Source organism: Antrostomus carolinensis, unplaced genomic scaffold, assembly GCF_000700745.2.
Source record: "Antrostomus carolinensis isolate BGI_N321 unplaced genomic scaffold, ASM70074v2 scaffold41688, whole genome shotgun sequence".
Taxonomy (NCBI): domain Eukaryota; kingdom Metazoa; phylum Chordata; class Aves; order Caprimulgiformes; family Caprimulgidae; genus Antrostomus; species Antrostomus carolinensis.
The window spans coordinates 1-20915 of record NW_010331684.1 but is presented as its reverse complement, the minus strand read 5'-3'; the positions used below and the strand labels follow the sequence as shown (position 1 = coordinate 20915).

General features: G+C 39.5%; 1 protein-coding gene across 1 annotated transcript in view; it reads right to left on the bottom strand.

Annotated features, from left to right (window-relative positions):
• Positions 1-14012, bottom strand: part of LOC104529088 (lethal(3)malignant brain tumor-like protein 3) — a gene marked incomplete at its 3' end in the record, with an annotated part of 18561 nt that extends 4549 nt beyond the window's left edge. Inside the window, exons 1-2 of the mRNA XM_010173278.2 lie at positions 13911-14012; positions 465-576 (exon numbers count right to left, since the gene is read on the bottom strand). Coding sequence (XP_010171580.1) covers positions 465-576; positions 13911-14012 — 214 coding nt within the window. The remainder of the gene's footprint in view (positions 1-464; positions 577-13910) is intronic.
• Between the last annotated feature and the right edge of the window lie 6903 nt (positions 14013-20915).

Sequence of the window (20915 nt, the reverse complement as noted above, 5' to 3'; positions counted from 1 at the left end):
GCGGGGCGCCAGCCAGTATCGTGTGAAGGCAGTTTACAGAGCACAGCACTTCCATCACAAATGAACTGTAGGCAGTTAATAAAGTCTGTGGGCAGTCTGGACAACCAGCTCAACAAAAATAATACCTAAAAAATTCTCAATTTTAAGTAAGAAATTGACTGTTTTGCAAATTAAATAGAGGGGAAAATACTGACTCTAAACTTAGAAAAAAATACTGCTAGAAAAAAATTGTGGCTGTAACTGAACTTCAGATATTTAACAGTAGAATTATTTCCTTCTAACTTAAAATGCATTTATTTTCATACTTATTCACATCCCAAGAAACAGTTAACATGATCAGAGATACTTTGTGCATTAAAGCAAAAAAGTTTTTTTCTTATTCTGGGGAACAATCTTTAAGAAAAATTGATATATTAAACAAAATACTGTCTACCACAGAAAATGTCTACCACCTTGTAACTGACCTTCTTGAGCAGTTGGAACCATCCAGGTTGTGGTAGCAGTTGCCTTTTTAACACTTTCCATTTCCGTTTCATCTGTAATCACTTCTAGGGCCCCAAATTCATTCACTCTAAACTGTAAGACAAAATAAATGGTATAAAGTATAGTAAAATTACTCTCTTACTGTGTCTTCTTCTATTCACTAAGTTAGTTTAGACATGGTGTCCTCACCATATTATCTAATTTCTATGTGTTTCTGCTTATCCCCAAGGAATTGGAAACAAGCCTTTCTTGCTTCTATCAAGCAAAATACAAACTCATTTTGTTATCTAAAAATATTAATTTGCAATAGATATTGATACAGAAGCCTCTGCATGCAGATGGATATCTAACTTACACACAAGAACCAAAAAATCTGTAACAGAAACTCATGGGAAAATCTCCTAATTGTATGCTTTTAACTGCCAGCAAAATAATGCGCTACAGTCACCAAGTATTTTTGTCAAGGAAAAAGGAACTGACCATCAAATACAAATGCTTCACAGAGCACAGAAATTTCAGCATCCTCCAAAAAAACACAGGACTTCTCTGCTGTAAAGTGCACATAAACAAACATCTCAAGGCAGTTTATGAGCTGTTTAATTACACGCTGAACGTGATATTACTGTTAGCCAAAAGCAAGGCTCAACAATACCCCACATGCTGTGCTTACACAGGAGCACCGGGAGTTTCCGCCAGCAGAAAAGCGTCTTCCAAATGCCATAATGATTAAAGCACTACCAGATAAAAATAAACTTCAGCTTCCCAGCCATCACTTGGTTTGCAGGCCCAGGTGGTTACACAGGTTGAACTCAGGGCAGCGTTTTGTCCGTGACAGTGTGCTCTGAACAGTGAAGGGGTGTAACTCTCCAAGCTTTGCCACTGAGGACAGGCCTCTAGCAGTGAGGTGCTCTCATCAGTGGAGATCAACAGGAAAAGTCACACCTGAGAAAGTCTTTCAAAGCTCCCCAGCACCCACCTGCAAGAATATTCCTTCAGGGTAGTAGCATGAAGCCTATTTCTGTTTCCCTGCTCAGGCAACTTTACCTTGGGAAAACGAGAAGGGGAACAATTGCCTGGTACTACATCGATCTCCGTGCCTCTGGAGGCTGCAGGATTAATCCTTCCCACTCACTCTGGATGCTGCTATGGTATAGTACTGAAAATGAGACATTCTGACTGAAAGCAAAGGTGAACCCCATGACGTACATACCACAACAGTGTGCTTTCACTAATATGGTCCTTCCAGCCTCAGCATTTGCAAAGAGCCACCAAGTCCTAAGGAATGTGAGCAGCTCAGAAATTAATAAACTGAGGGGAGAGAGAGGAAGAAGAGGAGGTCCTCACACAGCCGTATGACTTCTGAGCCAAGATTTTTACTTGCCAACAGCTACGCTCACAACAGATATGGAAGTGTGGACAAACTGTCAATAAATCCATCTGGACTGAAAGACCAGGAGTTCAGCTTTGAAAGGCAACCAAATACAGTAACACCACAAGCTAATATTCCAGTTTGTGGACAGACATTCACACTGTTCCACCCAAAAAAAAGCAGGGGAGTTACTACTCAAAAGAGGATCCTTGTGTCTTACAGCTGAACATGAGCCAGCAGTGTGCCCAGGTGGCCAAGAAGGCCAACGGCATCCTGGCCTGCATCAAGAACAGTGTGGCCAGCAGGAGCAGGGAAGTGATCCTTCCCCTGTACTCTGCGTTAGTGAGGCCACACCTTGAGTACTGTGTTCAGCTCTGGGCCCCTCAGTTCAGGAAGGACATTGAGGTGCTGGAGCGGGTCCAGAGAAGAGCAACGAGGCTGGTGAAGGGACTTGAGCACAAGTCCTATGAGGAGAGGCTGAGGGAGCTGGGGTTGTTTAGTCTGGAGAAGAGAAGGCTTAGAGGTGACCTCATCACTCTCTTCAACTACCTGAAGGGAGGTTATAGCCAGGTGGGGGTTGGTCTCTTCTCCCAGGCAACCAACAATAGGACAAGGGGACATGGGCTCAAGCTCTGCCAGGGGAGGTTTAGGTTAGATGTTAGGAAGAAATTCTTTACAGAGAGGGTAATCAGGCACTGGAACGGCCTGCCCAGAGAGGTGGTAGATTCACCATCCCTGGAGGTTTTTAAAAAGAGATTGGACGTGGCCCTTAGTGCCATGATATAGTAATTGGAGTTGGATCAGGGGTTGGACTTGATGATCTTGGAGGTCTTTTCCAACCCAATCTATTCTATGATTCTATGACTTATGCACTCAGCCTGGTTCCTATTTTGGTTAAGCTCATTTTTGCTATTGGTGTTTTGCTGCCTCTGCAATAGGTGCATGCCAGAGGGAAAATCCTCCATGCTTCCAAGAGCTCTTAACTCCACAAACACTGGCTCAGCAAGCAGGCTGTGAGCACAGACTAAGATAAGACACGGTGCCGCAGCCCACCAACCAACAGTTACTAAACAACTTCTGGAAACACCCTCCTGTACCTTCATACAATATCAGCTGCAACATACATATGCCAAAGGTATTTCTGAACAGTTCAGTTAACACCTGGGATATTTCTGCATGATCTGATTGGTGTTCAGCCCTGGCACTACACATACGTTCCTCCTCCACTGTGTCCTTGCACAGTACGCATGGAGGTCACCCTAGCCAGTGTGGTGACCTGCCAGCCCTTCTGGCTTCAGAAGGCTGACTGTCAGGCATCAAATGATGAAAGACAGATGACTGCAGGGAAGGTTGCTCCCAGCTAACCTTTCACTAGAGGTTCTTCATGGCAGCGAGAGACAAAATACTAAGGAAGCACCTCCTCAATAGTCAGGCCACCAGGCTAAGATGGGCTCAGAGATGGTGAGTAATCACTTGCTACTGCCTTAGCAGGCAGAAGGCAACAATAACCCTCCTGGGTCCGCTGCCTCGCCTGACCTCTCCATCTCCTGTTTTGACCCACAGGCTCACCTCTATCAGTGTCAGAGGCCTCCAGCTCCAGTTTGGAGGCAAAATTGAAGCAGATAAGTCTGTTTTTACTCACTGCTTCCCCAGCTACAAGCTTCAGCATTACTGTGTACGCTGAGCTCTCCATAGCTGACCAGAAAAATGCCTCAGACCTGGGAAACCATACAGTGGTTTTAGCTGGGGAGGAAAAGCAATGAAAAACTTGTGACAGAGGTTAATTGCTTAAAAACGGGATAAATATATGTACAGAGCAGCATGCTGCACAAAGCCATCACAGGGTAAGAGCTGCCAGAGCAATGTGCCAACTAGTGTCTACTGTTGGAAGCACGACAAAAAGGAATCTAGATTAATGGCGATTTACATGTCTATGAAAAAAATTCAACGTGTATGCCTCTTCCACTTAGAAAGTAGGTGACAAAAAATATAAAAAAACCCCTAAAGGTAAAGGTTCTGTTTACTCTATTTTTGGTGATCCAAGCTAAAATATAGTAAAAGCAGTCCTCCCATATACTTCCCTAGGTGTCTTGGCAGGCTGGAAGTTTGAAGTAGGTCATACAGAGGGAAGGAAACAGTGCCATAGAGCTAACTTCTGCAGATGGATTCACAGCTTTCTGAGAAGTAAAAATTTAAGTCACAAAACTCCGTAAGTAAATATACAAATTTGCATTGGATTAAGCGACTTTCCTTAAACCAGTCTTAATTAAAGCAAACAATAAAATTCCCACTGATGGAAACAAAGTCAGGCCATTATCAAGTACTTTTTAAATAATTTCACAAAAGCCTGTTTTAAAGTCTTCTTCAATGTTTAAAAAGAAATAAATTATAAAACTTGTTGGGTATTAATTTAATACCCACTCAACTTTTATCAAATGTCTGTTGGCAAATTTTAAGTAACCTCTTAAGAAGATAATTCCCTATCCCACCCAATGTAGCCAATGGTCTTAAAAGATCAGCAGGCAAAGAAGAAGAAAAGAAAGAAACCTCAACAGCTTTCATGAGCAAATCCACAGTAACATAAACAGAAATAAATACAACATTTGGATAGAAAAATGTAACTTTCAAGGTTTCACGTGTAGGTGAGCAAAAAGGGCAAAACTACACATTTTCAAGTTACTGCAGTTGACACAAATATACACTGAGTTGTCAGGATAAGTCCAACTATTAGTGGGTAAGTATACAACAGAACTTACTCAGCTGTGTTGTTTAGCAGTTTCCATAAGGATCAAAAGGGAATTAAACAGCAGCTTCCATGTAAATTTAATTAGTGATTCCTTCCACTCAGAGCTGAGATACATTTTCACATTCGTGGGAAACAATGCCCTGATACACCAGGACTCCATCCTATATGACTGCTAATTTTATCCCCAGGAACATTTTAATATTCATTCAAAAAATAAAGAATACATTGAGGGAAATGAAGGCTTAAATAGATAATAATAAAACATAAATATTTTCTGAACATTTTCTCTCTGTCCACATGCTAAGTTCTTCTACAGGAACCAAAATTACTATCAATAAACTTTTTTTTAAAATTAAAATTGCATTAAAATTTACATAGGACTGGAACAAGTATCATAAGTCATTGAGACAAAGCCTTTGTTTATTGCAGGCAATAATATCACACAATGTATTTCATGTTTCAGCTGCAATGGAGAAGTGGTCAGATTTTCCGCTACCAGTGCCTTACTGAAAATCCATTCCTAAATCTCTTTCTCAAAAAACCCTCTTTAACTTTTCATTTACATTTATGCATAGTAAGTTTATACTCATTTGTTCTTAACCCAGTATTACCTTATGGATTACATAGCTGTAGTACCCTAGCACTCACTCTCTGGGTATACATTTGAAGCAAGGAATTATGTACCCCCAGACTTAATTTAGGCTAAGCACAAGCTCCTTCTGTTCTTCTTGTGAAAATGGTGCTCCATCTTCTTGATCAGCCAGTCATTCTTTGCCCACCATATGCTGGGCTCAACCATGGAAATTCACTTTTTCTCAGTGAATGTGACTAAGCATAACACTGCAGGTGGACTTCTGCTGTCCCACCTCCAGTGGCTTTAGGACCTTTCCATTTCTAATAGAAGTTCTTTGCCCTATTATGCAGGCTGGAAGGCACTCTGTAGTTTTATGTAGGGGGAATTATATATTAAAAGGGCTTTCAGATCTCTTTATCCATATTTCATAAAAATACTCCATGTATGTGTCATTACATGAGATAAACTTGCGAACAATGCGAAATGTCTACCATATTGCAGATTAATTCTTAGAAACTCAAACCTATTGGGAAGAAATACATACAATCTAGTTTCAAATTAAGTCCCCACTGGTTTATGTGCCTAATTCAAAACAAGATCAGACTATCTCCCATTTGCTGTTACTTGTACCCTTTTGAGAGTGTACAAGATCTTATCAGTACCCACAGAGATCAAATCAGAATAAAGGCTGCTACTGTCTTCTACACGGTAAAAATATTATTTAGGAAAACAGGCAGAAATAAAAAGAAGAAAAGGAAGAACAATTGAAGTCCAAAGGACAAAAAAAAAAAAAAATCAAAAAAAAATCTACACTTCTTAATGCACAGCTTTAAATAAATCAGAAAATACAGTCAACACTACCATCTACTGGGCAAGATAAGGACAAAGAGTTCATCACAATAAAGACAATTGTTGCATTCTGACAGTGACTTCAGGAATAAAACTCATCTTGAACCCACAACAGCATGATTGAGGACTAGCTAAGAAGAAACCTGCAAAGTTTGTATCAAACAAAAGTAAATTGAGTAAATGCTCTTTATGCCCATGAAGTAACTAAATTTAAGTTCAGCAGAGTTATACAGCAGTCTGTCAACAGGACCAACACCTGAAACTCCAGTGATACAAACCAAAGAACTACACTCAGATATCTGGTTAGCAAACAGTTATCATCATTGTTGATTTTAATTACTGCATAATAACAGTGATTTCAGTGGGATTTCTCAGAGAAATCAGAGCCTTTCTGGCATCTTACAGCTCCTCCTCTCTTTAAAGCAAAGGAATTGCCTATAGACATTGTACTGTCTGACCACAGCCTGCTCCATGCCAAGCTATTTTTTATATATTATTCAAGTTGAATAAGTTAGAAATGCCAGAACTTGTCCATTCAACCATTCTCCTCTTCTGTGCATGTGTGTGATACAGTCTTTACATGCACGATCACATACTATTTTTTCCACAGAACCCCTGCCCCAGGCAGGGGCTGGATAGCATTCAGAAAATGAGGCAGCTGGTGGGTATTTTTATGCTCTTTCTTCAAGCAGCAAAGCCAGTCTTATTTACTCTACAAGGTTTGAAAGTAGAATGACTGTTTATTTTCTTTTAAAAAAACCCCCACTGAAATAACTAAGAGCATGTATCTAAAAAAGCTTTAGGCACTCTAGCAATTACTGTTACAATGCAGTGCAAAGTAATTTCTGAAACAAAACCTCTGTTCTCAGCCACTTACAAAAGAAAATAAAAATATCTCTTTCTAGCTCTTCATCGTTCGAGTACTCTGCTCCCAGCACATTTCAAAGCACTCAGTAAGCATGTGACTCCTGATGCTTGCCTGGTCACAAAATTTTGACTCTTTTGGGGATGCAGAAGGGTAGAGGAACATGTCTCTGCACCTGGCTGTTCCCTTTCTTTAATGATGAGAAGGGTTCCTGCCTGCACACTCCTGCTCTGGCAAGAACAGCAGAAGACAAGCAACTTAAGTAGGATCCCAGGCTATTAGGGCTCCCCAAATCATAATCAGCAGAGATTCAATTCCACACCATGACCAAGGGGCAGGGCCAGACCCCCTCTCACTGGAACAATGCCGTCAGCAAGACAGTCAAGCACTTCAAGCAATCTTCGATTGATTTTAAGATGCTTCAGTAATACTGCAATACACTAATCCTAAAGTAATGAAGGAGAAAGAACAATTTGCAGCCAAATGGAAAGTTTTTTTCCCTATCTGGGCAGTCACAAGCAGGAAAGGATTACTAGCAAATTACAACTACAATCTTCCAAAATGTTAATAACAGAACATTCTCTTGTCACTTCTGAACTGAAATCTTCAGTACTGCTGATGCTTCAGTGTTGTCTGCAGTAATGTTTATCTACTTTATTCTTAGACATACCTCAGGCTCTTCCAATTCCGCCCTTCCACCCTGAGTGCTCAACAATTATCTTAGTACCAGAGGGCTTCTCAATGATTTTTCTCCACTGCAAACTCAATCCACCTTATTATCTCCACTTGAGCAGGAAATTGCAGCTAAACAGACTTTCTTAAGGTGACACATAAATCGGCGACAGAGCCAGAAGTCAAGGCTTATTGATCCAGAAGTTGACATACAAAGCAACTCTGGCTTCGAATTATTTTGGCCAGAGTATTTCTAAATACCAAACATTAGTATCTCATGGGGAACCCAAGCAAGTAACAGATGAAAAAAGAATGGCTACCTGCCAAAGTTTTAGTTCCAGTGAGTTGTTCAGCACCACATGGGAAGGCTGTGGTAGAATCAAGTGCAGTGCTAAGCTTTCCTGCATGGCATTCACCTGCATTAACCACAAAACTATTTCTTCTCCTTCTTGAAGTTCTCTGCCCAGTTATTTACAAGTCTAACAACATCTACAGCAAATGACATGGTAGATTTTGTGGTAAAATAGCATGTGATCACATAAGAGAAGACTCTACCATGACTACACATGAGGAAGCCCAATTAAAGATCCAAAGACAAACCTAATCCCAGCATTGCTTGGCTTTAGAGTTTTAGCAATTTTAATAGTGAAGTTTCCTTTTTGGTCTTTCTTTTAAATAAGATAAAATGAGTCTACAACAATGCAAAGTTTTAACCAGAAATCTATGGCAATGAAGCATAGCATGAGCTAATTTATTACATGAGATTGCAACAGAAGAAAGTTATCTCCATGTGGAAAAGAGCAGGCCAGTAGGTACATCTGCTGGGGCTCATGTGGTCACAGAAAGTCTATTCTGCCTTGCTTTCTCCTCCCTGCACTACCCCTTAACAGCTTCCCCGAAGGGAACCCTGCTTCTCTCTAGAATAACACTTTCCCAGTGGAGGCAGTGATTTAACCGCTCCCTGGTAGCTGATGTTTCCCACGGACACTCTCGGTGACTCTCCCCCATGAGACAAATGCTCCCCAGATTCAGTGCTGCACGTGCCACTGTGTGAGGGCAGAACTAGCGTCGCACTAGGAAAGCACTGTAATTAGGTACTGCCCGAGACGCTACCCGTATTTCTGCTGCATAATCAACTGAGGAAAAAAAATTAGTTGTTTTCAAAATGTTAATTATCTCAAGCAAACTTGAATGCAATTTCAGAATGGGCAGGTGAAAGGATGCAAGTACTGCCTTGAGCTGTTGCACCTATGCATCCAGAAGCACAGCACTCTGAATCACCATTACCTTCTTCACAGCGCAGCTGGAAATACCAGGTACCACTGACCATTATTCTACCATTCATGTTCCACTATTCTATTTGGTTTCCTATTATATTAGCTGCTCAACTTTATTTACAGCTTAATTCCTTCCTCAAATTTATATATTTTTTTTTTCCATTCAAGCACAATTTGCAAGTTGGAAATAACAACCAAAATTCTGTCCGCGCAGTATATAACAGCTCACTTTCCAAACACAAGCACTAGAAAACTCATTACAAAGTACTTCATAAACTTCTGTCACTGCAGTACGAAGTGACTGTAAATTATTACAGCTTTTCCAATTTAATGAGTACATTTAAATCTTGAAGTGATGGTGTTACTGCCTGCACTAGGCACAGAGATTTTTTTTTTTTAAAAAAAGAGAGGGAAAAGAGAAGAGTATTTCACATTTACATTCACAGCATGCAGAATAACTGGTAAGCACTGATGTTTTTCAGATGAGCATACATTACTTAGCCTGCCACATGAAGGCATTCTGTAATTTGTAAACTATTTTAAACTCTACTGGAATTCAAGTTTTCTGTTTTATTTAAACATCTTGAAAGAACTAATATACAAAGCTAAAATTTTTGTTTTCAGTCTTTGGTGCATCACACTGTACAATTTTTAATTCTCCCTATCCCCTGTATAATTTGAAATTCTAGTGTTTTCCACAACCACTCACTATTTACCTGTCACACATCATGCTAAAAGCAGCGTCTAAGAAGTGTTAACTATTTTATGACTATTATTGCTAAAAAGTTTTAATAAAATCTGTGTAAGAATGTATTTCCACAGCCTTCTCCAACTACGGGTGACAAAACTCTAGCAACTAACACTGCACAAAATCATAGGAAAAAATATTTTTAGCGTTTTACCAATGTGGAAACAGATGTAGACACAAGAGACCACGTCATGCTGAGAACAGAGGCTTGGGATCTGACTGGGCTCCCTTGTTTTGATTAGATTGGGAAGTGAGTGCCCCCCTGGTACAGCCTATCTCAGTAAAGTCTGGTCAGCATGAAACTGCCCACAGGACTTTGTAACAAAAAGAATTAATGAAATTTCCTATTTCTGATTTAATTGTTCTTCTATACCATAAGAAAAGTTAAACCTAAGCAATGATAAGAAAATATTGAGAAAAGTTATTTGTAAATGTTTCAAGCACTTTACACTACTTAAAATAGGGGGGTTTTTTACCAGCTTTTACTCATAGAGGAAGTTATATTCACAAAAATAAAGTGATTCTTAAAAAGAATGGTTGCTCAGGTATACTTGCCTGATAACCTGAGGAGACTGGATATTAATAAAGCACACAAGAAAAGAGATTTCTTTAAAAGCACATAAGTAAGCGTGAAACTACATCATGCAAGCAGTAAAGACAAACAAATGCCATATGACTTACATGACCGAAAAGAAGGACTTCAAGTAGGTAACTCCCCAAAACTTCTATGTTAAAAAGCAGCATTTTAACATTTTGGTATATGTTTAACTTAAAACATGCTCATACAATACAGTTTACCAAATCTGAGCACTCAAAGACAATTTTCCCCAACGTTTTACTAAGAGAAAAGACTAAATCTAAGAATGTAAAGTAATATGTTGTTTGTAATGAATAATTCAGATATTACTTATTATTTATTATGAAAAATCCAGGAACTTCAATCTACTACCAAGTTGTAAAAATAGAATCTTTGGATTTGTGCATCTTGCTACTACAGTGTTTCCATCAGATTTTTCAATTGCATTTCAATGGAAATACATGGCAATGGTTTGATATCTTTAGTGGAACAAGTCTATTATAATTTTTGAAAGACACATGCAAGGTTAAAAGAATTAACTGCTACGTAAGGCCCTTTTCTTTAGGTTCGGGACACAGTATTAAAATACTCTGTTATCAGGGCAGTTCAGGTAAACCATCCACATTAACCCTATTCTGAGAATTCCACAGAGTATAACATATCTTCCATGATCACATTTACAGTTTTAAGGGATTAGTCACCCTTTTAACCATCGGTATTTAGAAGCAGCCCTGAAAAATGAGTTGTTACAATTACCTTGAAAACCTAAAAATCCTTACTATTCTAACAGCTCAAATTGTTCTGCTATCAACACAAACACCTAGTCTTTCACTAAGTCTTGATGCTCCCTGGTCCAGTGAGCTCCTCAGGCTAATTCTGCATTGTTAGAAAATGTTCTTCCTTCAGTCATTGTTAGAATGGCTCCATTTAAATTTCATCCAGTAATCCCTTCCTTTTGTATTTAAAAAAACCAACCAAACAAAAACAAACAAACAAACAGAAAAGAGAATGAGCTGACTGGCCAATTCTCTCTGTAACTTCCATCATTCTGGGTACATGACCATCACAGCTCTGACTGACTGTGTCTTCCCTAATGTCTGGATCAAAAAAAGAATCTCTGTCCAAAAATCAAATACTTGTTTGTTTCCAAATAAAAATAATAATTAAAAAAAAGAGCAACCTTAAAATGAAGCTCATGCTGTTCTTACATGATTTCTTGAAGTTACCCTCAGCTACACCTCCCAGTCTTTTCCCTTGCTTGGTATGGAAGCTTTCCCATTCTTCCACTAATTAACGACCCCACCTTTGCTTCCATTTTCTCTCTCTTGACACAGGGCAACCAGAACTGAAAAAAGCACATACCAGTGATTTATATGAGATTATTATATTTTCCCACACTGATCCCTTTTGTTTTCCTCAAATATTTCAATATTATGTTTGCCTTTCACACGATGTTGCTTATTAAAATAAAAAGGAATTTTTAAAGCCTGGAATTTTAAATAATTTAAAAAAAAATACAGAACTGGTCAGGGAAGTGGAGGGTGATGACAGTCTTGGTAGCAGTGATCAGTAGATGGTGAAGTCTGAAATCCTGAAAGAAGTGAGCAAAACAAATACTGAAATAGCAGCACTGGACTTCAGAAGATGCAGATTTGGCTTATTCTGAGATCTGCTTGGCAGCATCATACAGGAGACTGCTTTAAAGGGTAAACAGGCCCAGGAGATCTGGATATCTCTCCAGGGACCTCACACCAGGAGAATGATGCATGCCAATGTGCAAGAAGTTAAGCAAATGTGGATGAAGGCCAATATGAATGAACTAGGGGTTCCTGACTTAGTTCAAATGGAAAAGGAAGTAAGCAGAAGCTGAAACTGGGGAAACATTCTATAGAGAAGGTATATAGTGATATTGTGTGGGGTACAATGATGGAATCAGGAAATCCAATGCTCAGCTGGAAAAGAAACTAGCAAAGACAACAAGGAAGGCTTCTATATGTGTACAGGCAGCAAAAGCAAATTACCAAACTGGAGTTGCTATTCAGAAAGACCTTGACATGCTGAAGAAATGGGCTAAACAAGATCTCATGAAGGTCTACAAAAGCACGTGCAAGGCCCTGCACCTGGGATGGAACAGCTGCGTGTACCAGGACAGCCCAGGGGCTGACAAGTCAAAAACAGCTTTGCAGAAGACCTGTGAGTTGAACATGAGTCAGCAATGTGCCCTGGCAGCACAGGCAGCCACAAGCATGCAGGACTGCTTTAGCAAGAGGGCAGCCAGCAGGTCAAGGGAACTGATTATTCCCCTCTATTCAATACTGACGAGACCGTATGTGGACTACTGTTCCCAGTACAAGAAAGACACTGACATACTGTAGCAAGTCCAGCAGATGTCCACCAAAACAAGCAGGAGCTGTAGCAGATGACATGCAAGGAGAAGCTGAGTGAACTTGTTTGCTCAGTCTTAAGAACAGAAGGAGAAATTCTACTGCTGTCTTCCAGGAGAACAGAGAGGGGATGGAGCCAGGTTCTTCTCAGACGTGCACAGGAAAAGGACAAGAGGCAACAGGCAAAAGCTGCAAACATGGAAAATTCCAACAAAGTATCCATAAAAAGAAAAAAAATCACTATGAGGGTGGTCAAATGCTGGAAGAGGTTGCTCAGAGAGATTGTGGTATCTCCAACCCCAGAGATAACCAGATCCATACTGGACAAGGCCCTGAGCAACCTGATCTAAGCTGGCTTGAGGTCTGGGGTGCTCAGAGGTGGTGTCCAGAGGTTCTTTCCAAAGAAAATTATTCTGTGAATCTATTCTATGGTTCCGTGATTTAAAAAAAAGCAAAACAAAACAAGCCACTCACACTTGCAACACGTATCTCCTGAATTTCAAAACTTTTTTGACTCTTTACTTCAACAATAGAAATTGTATCAGGCACCAAAGGATAGAAAGTTCTTTTAAAAAACACACATGTTCTTGTGAGATTCCTTTTGAAAAATAAACTGTGAGTAAACCTCATCAATGTTAGTCTAAATGGAATGATATGAAAATACTGACTACCATCAACAGGAAATAGGTGAAGAAAATCTCTAATATCAAAACTGTATTTTTACCTAACACAGCGGAGGACATCTTCTGATGACATAGTAAAAAGTTTCAGACAAAAAAAGATACATAAAATATTTTGAAAACAAAATTGTTATAATTTACTTCAGTAAATAAAACCAGTATGAAAAATGTAATTAAAAGTACTATTCCAACATCATTAAAATATCTAAACTACACCAGACTGAGAAGCACTCACTTTATTAATTCTTCTGTGTACCTACATGACAAAGGCACAGCAAAAATAAACAATTTTTAGAAATAAAAAGAACTAAGAACAAAGACTGTGAGAGTCAATGACAGTATAAAGACTCTTAGTGATACTGTAATATAATGCTCTAAGTGGACTCAATTTTCACACTTAACTTTTGAGCTTTCTTTTGGATTTTGTGTGCTTGATTACTTCTGTCTATCTAGTGAGACAGTGCTAATTTATGCCTTCCTACGGGGATGACGGCTGTCTGTGCCAGCAACAGAAACTGAATCAAGAAAATCCAGAGCTAAAAGCTAACAGGCTACAGTCTCTTAACTCAGAGCTGCAGATTCATATTTTATTCATAAAAGCAGATACCTACACACCAGCTTGTGAAATGTATTCTTTTGGCATTTAACATTTTTATTTCGCTTATTAAAAAAATTACATATCTTACCTTTAGGTCACTTCCTGGCAAAGTACCTATGCCATCCTTCCAGTCCATAGCACTAAATACATCAAACTCTTGACCATTTCCACTAGAGGCAGATTCATTCATGATGCATGTACTAAAAAAAATAAACAAAAAAAAATTTATCTGAAAATGCTGTAAGTGGTTTAATGCTTATATCACCAGACATGTTTTCAAACACACTTCATAGATTAGTATCAAATGCTTCCCTCAGCACACTGGCAATGTGGACAACTGATGACAATGCTGATAATACACACTAATGTAATAAAAACAAGAGGAAATCTTTTGAAAACCTTAAAAAATTATACCTGTTCCATACACTAGAAGGCTATTAATGAGGCTGTATGGGAGAGAAATCGAAAATTTCAAACTACAAAGAAATTGACCTGGGGAAAACACACCTCAAGTACACCTAAGTAAAACATTTGTTCTGAGGAAGGCAAGACATGAGTGCATGCCTACAATAAATGCATTAAGCACTGATTAACAGAACTGCATTTCCTTAATATCAGATTACATGCTGCTGTGAATGCTTCACCCAAGTTCCAATTAAAATTTCAAAATTAATTTGAAGCTGCCTTTCATTTTCACTGTCTGACTCAGGACACCCAAATATTCTTTGTCTGTTTCCGTACAGTTTCCCTCAATTTTAATTTGCATTTGTAAAATTTATTTACATGCAGAGAAGGAAATATACACCAGAGAAAACTACTGCTTTTAAAGATTTTATTTTACTGGATCCCTCTGTTTCAGAACAGTGAGAGGAGAAAACATTTATCTTCAGAAACAGTGGATCTGGACACCATCTTCTGTGGTAAGAGTTTATCCCAAATAATTTGCAAAAGCAACAGAAGTATCTAACACTTGCCACTGACCCCTGGCTTTGGCCCACTTCTTGTCACTGCCACAAAGATGGCATCAGTTGCACTGAACTGCAAGTGTTTCTAGCACAAACTGGTTGTGACTACCACCAACTTCTTCCTTTGCACTTGTTACAAATCCAGCAATTGTTAAATCTGTGGCCTGGCACCTAATTTACTATTTGTTCAATGTGAAATCTGACTCATTTTCTTTCTGAAGAACTTCTGCACCGTGCCCAGCAGTTGAAACAATTAGCAGCAAAATTAGCTCTGTCTTAGGTTTGTGAACTATTAGCAAAAGCTCACCCCTTTTCAAATTTACACTTTCTGAACTTTTAACAACCACTTTCTAAGCCTCATACTCCATCTGCAGATTGCAAACTTTTGCTGCAAGTATCAGTATTCGAAAATCAATTAGGTAGAGAGCTTCCTCAGTGCCTGACTTTGTTTTCTAAAATCTAATTTCTAACTTGGGTCCCACTCCCAAAATCGGCAAACATCTATGAACACTCTCTGGAAATCTGGAATTTCCACAAAAATGACTGAGTGATATTTATTCACTCACAGATAACAGAAAAAAGAAGAAAATCAAGACAAAGTAAACTCAGGTCACCTAGTAGCTTTTTACTGAAAGTCTGAGGAGAAAAACCCTTAGCTAGTTAACTTTGTTGCACAAAAATTAATAAATTTACATATTTTTAATCAGAAAAATTGTACCTATTGCTGCAACATCATCACTACAGACGGATACTACTCTGGTTTTGGGTCCGTAGTGTGGACTCCCTTATATTTCTCCTTGGTTTCCTCCTCATTTCTGGCAGAATTCTTTAAAACCCTGAGTAACACCTTACTCCATGAGTAATTCTGTTACACTACAGGCACTACGCAATATCAACAGGATGACAGGAGCTGGACCTCAGTCAGGGTGAGAGTTTCTGCATCCCCCTTCATTTCATACAACGGGTAGGGTTCACAGAATGCTCTTTGAGAAAACTTCATGTATTTTAGAATGCAAGTTTGAAGTAAGAACACCATCATTTAATGTGTCTTCTCCATCGCCAATTTCAGTAATCCTCTGTGAGAAAGTATTGAAACATCACACTGCTAATGCAAAAAAACTCATTTTATAATATGTCAATAAACCTAAACAAATTCAGTGCAAACTGAGAAATTCCCTGAAGCCATAGACTTTATCTTTTAAAATCACCCCCACGCAAAAGCCACCACCATACCTCAGGGCAGCTCCTGCAATACAACTTGGACAATCTGTTTTGACCTGCGAGCATGGTACATCACAGAGCTCAAGCCCACCAAGCACCCAACCTTCCGCACCACAGCAGACCAGTTCAGGCAGGCTTACACCAAACTGAACTGCAGTGTGATGGCAGAGGCACAGGCCTTCCCTCAAGAATACAAGTCTCAAGTTGCTAAGGAGTAGCTGAAAAACTGGATCTATCCCGAAACCCGTGAAATTTCAAGGACACGAAACACGCTGGTTTAAGCACACTGCTGTGGCAAGCTCCCCACGATTAGCCTGGCTAAGCAAACACAAAGCTGTGTTCTGTATTAACTGATGTTTTTAAATAATCTTAAATTAACACCCTGTTTGGAGGACACCTCACTCAACCCTCCTGTGGTTTATTTGTTATAGAAAACATGTTCCAATGATTTCTGCACAAGGAACGACAGAAGACAGCAAGAGTTCTGGGAGGCTGAGGGGAAACACTTCCTCGCAGCGGCCGCTGTCCCACGGAGCGAGGGGCAGCGGGCAGCCACTCCATCAGATGCTGCCATTTCCGATAGTGCCACTCTCATCGTAGACACTGTCATAACAGAACTAGTTGGAAAAAAAATGACATGGAAAAAAAAACTTAGAGCCTAGCCTACTTAGGCAGAATGTAAACTGAAAGTGTAAAAAAAAAAAAAAAGTAAAAGAAATGTTCAGGGCATATTTCTCTCAAGAAAACATACAAATTTTAACTTAATTACACTTAGTAAAGTTTCTTTGGGTAACCATTAGCAATAAGCTATATTCTATGGTTTGATAAGGTATTCATTATTGTTTTCCTTTTAAAATTAACTCAACATCAAAGGCACAATCTGTACTTTCACATTCTGCAGCCTTCAGAAATGTTCTTGGTGGGGATGAAAAGGTCACAGGGCAATGCAGACAGAAATGAATTTACCAAAAGGAATTACATTTAACAAAATATCTGTTTCCAGCCTTGCTGAGTTGGAACAGATGAAAGATAGGGCTATATCCCTCTACCAATGATAATAAAGGGGGAGATAGAGACAATTAAATTGTAACAGCAATGAGGTACTAAAAAAGGATGAAATCATCTCAATACATACATCTACATCACAGAACAAAGAAACCTACAGAATGTCTTATCTACTCATTTTTGGTTTTTAAAGCTCTGATGTACTTTGAACTAGTAGAACTCCTTCCGTAACGACTGTATCCGCTATCATTCCTGTAGCTATACTTCCAAAAAGTAGTAAAAATACTAGATGAATAAGGGGCAAAGTAACTACAGTACTGTCTCTCTGCCTGTCACTGAATGCCACCTGATGTGAAGGAAAAGAGATAATAGTAGGAACTTGGAACAGTCATCATGCAAAAGCATCTCCAAAGTCCACTATGAGGGGTGCAACTGTACTTCAGCCTTCACAGCCATAAGCTATACTACTTATAGACTTATAGAGGAGTGTGCTGCATGTTAGTATTTCAATGTTAACTTTGTGTTAGACATATGCAATGAATTCATTAAAAGAAGCAAGCGTGTAAAATAAGATTAAACACATCCTTTAGAAAAACCTTCATTTTTACCAACTGGTTAACAATAAATGAGTACCTCACAGACGAGATACTTAATGAGTATTACAGCACTAAAAATGAGATAGTTTCACCTGGTGAAAAACTCTCTAAAGATATAAAGCAAAGGAACAGGAGAGAATATGCCAATTAAACTTACAAGTAGCTTTTGAAATAATTATAGGGCTATGTCCTGAATGCAACAAAAAGTAATAATAGGATTCTTCACTTCAGTCAGAACTTTAAAAAACTACCCGACACCTACCCAAATTCTGAAAATCTAAGATGCCACTTGTGAAATGTCCGTATGATTTCTACCCAGCGGGACCAACTCAGTACCAGGTCACTGGGCAGCAGAGAGGAGATTTCAGCATGGTCCCTCTTCATCATAGGGCTGGGTGACACCAGCGCTGATGAATGTTCAGAAACAAAGGCAACAGGTGAGTTTTTTGTGCTAATATCGTAGATGGTTATTTTGGGCATCTCCAAGGAGAAGGCTGCTTGGAATAGCATCCATGGGGGTAAAGGGACGCATTTTCCTTTTCCCTACACAATAAATCAGGAAAATTAAGTGGATCAGAAGAGGAGAACTCAGTGTACCAGAGCTGCAAATACACTAACTTCTAGACACCAGGGGACAAGTGGATACCCAGCTTCAGCTTTATTTAATGTGTAGGAAGGTGAATACTACCAGGGCTGACCTGTTACACCGCTGAAGCCACATGAAGCAGAATTACCCCTCACAACACAAGCTCCTTCTATTTCAGATAGACTTTTTATTAAGTTAGTCCTACAGTGACAGAAAAAGCAAAGACAACTGACTGTAAACTCACCAGGGTGTGCCCTGCCTTTCTCCTTGCAATCCTCTCTGAGCTGGGTGCACCTCACACTTGTCTCTTCCTCACCCTTCATCTTTTTACACCCAGTTCTTCACTTAAAGAAAAACAACCACAACAGGAACCGTGCAGGAAATGGCAAAGTGCTTTGAGGCTATCCACCACGTTTTAACATGTGTTTTGCTTTGTAACTATTTAATGTTTCATTAAAAGAAGTATCTGCAGATAACACATTTCCTTTAAAATCTCATTTTTTGTTGTTTAGGAACTACTTTATTAGCTCTGCCATGTTTCTATTCTGCATGTTGAAGAGCTGTTTCAGTAAATTTCACTGTTTTGCCTATTGCTCATGAAGTTTATTACAAGTAAGTTATTTTAAAGATATGTAGCTTATATATGTACTCACAAAGGGATCACAGCTTAAAATTCTTTGCCATTTTCAACACTCGCAACAGAAAATGGACCAGATTTCCTATTGATGATGTCTCTTTAGCATTATTTCCTCTTATTTTATCTGTTACCACTCTTCTGTCTGCTAGATTCCCTAGGGGTAGTAAGTATGTTTGTTCTTCCTTCCCAATACATCGGCTTAAAACCTTTTTTCCTCACAGAAAGAATCTGGCCGCTGATTCATTACAAAATGTTGTGAAGCCTGAGGCCGCATCAGTGCTAAAGGAGGTTCTCGCTGTCCTCACCCAAGTCTGGTCTCTGTCAGTGAGCTAACACAGGTACTGCTGTACCATTGCTAGAAACTGAGTAATACAGTTACACACAGCCTTCATCTACTACCTCATTTTCAAGTAGCCACAGAACACTACAATAACAACAGTTACCCAATACCAAAACTATCCCATCATCTAATGAAACTTACCAATGACAATGTTCATCTTGTTAGTGATGACAGGAACCTGTACCTCATGCCAAAAAAGTATTTCCTCTGCAATGTTTCCATGACTCCTTAATTTCTGTTACTGTCTGTGCAGTCCCAAGTGGAAGTTTAACCTACTCGGATAGTAAGACTTGAGCACGACTCTGAAATCCTATTTCTTGAACCAGACACAGAAAGTCACAGAAAACTTCTGCCTTTGTTTTTTTGTGCCTCCTTCCCTCCCCTGTGCAGACACCTCCTTGAGAAGAACTGTGACACACCGAATCTTCACACTGAATATCACCTGACCTACTTCAAGCTGTTATTTCTTATCCCAAGTTAATTCAATATACATCTGAATACTCCTTTTGTCTGACTTGTCCCCTCCTCTTCCTCTTCTAACAGTTCTTAGCAGCTTCCATGAGCTCTACTGTCCTTAAACAACTAATTCACCTTTTTTCTAGCTCTAACACACACAGCAGGTTACTGCATTTATAGATATTTCTTTCTCTCCAATTCATAAAGAGCTTGTATGTCCCATTGTGATGAGCCGTCCTACTACTGGAGCACCAATAAGCTATGACTACACAAACGCTATCACTTTCTTCAGCAAGCTCCAGGTCAGGTCATCCCTGGTTCCTCACACCCACCACTCACAACCCATCATCCTATTACCAGCAGTATTAAAAAACCCAGAGAGTAAATGGAATAGCTCACAAAAAGCCAACTTTGTCTCTTCACTAAATAGGTGATGACCAATAAAACCAAACAAGTCAGTGGAAAAGGACTCATCACATAATCATTTTAAGCTACTAGAACTTTTAAAAGCAACACCGGTGAAACTGAAGGCGAAACAGACATCGCAACAAACAAAACCAGAGTTCACTACAACTACCCAGCTGACAACAAAAACCATTCAAGAAGATGATTGCTTCAGACAACTTTGTTAGAGCACCATGCTCGTGAGAAGACCAACTGCACCACAGTCAAAGCCACATCATGAGAAAATGAGTACCTGGCTCCAACGTGATTTGAGTGCTCTATTGCCTTCTGCCGCTAGTTTCAGGGAGTTTCTCTCTTATAGATGTTCATCATACAAACTTCAGGGAATGTGACAACTTCCCTTGGTAAAAAACACTGTTTTCCTAAACAGCTTTGGAATGTGCATTAAGAAAACTGTGTTACGATGCTGAACATAGACTATTTCCAAAAACAACACCTTCTGAAGCTTTCGTATCTGGAGATTTATTTATGCTCACCACCTGATTGTCAGCACCCACGAATGAGCGTCCATTCATGAGCAGAAACAAAAATCAAAACGGTCAGTCCAACGTCACTCAAGTACACAAGGGAAATTCAAAATAAAATCGAACAAAACTGCCAAGACACCTCACGCAACCTTTCACTGTAAAGCTTACACAGACCACGCTATTAAGCACAGGTAATTAAAACAAATGGAAGCGGCTGTGACCCTGACGGCCCGGGCAGGCTGCCGCATCTCCAGGGGCCTCTCCTTTCCGGGAAGCGTTACTCACTGGGGCTCAAACCGCGCTCTCGCGTGGGACAAGTGACAGAGCCGCGGGGCGCGCCCCCGGCCGCTCCCCA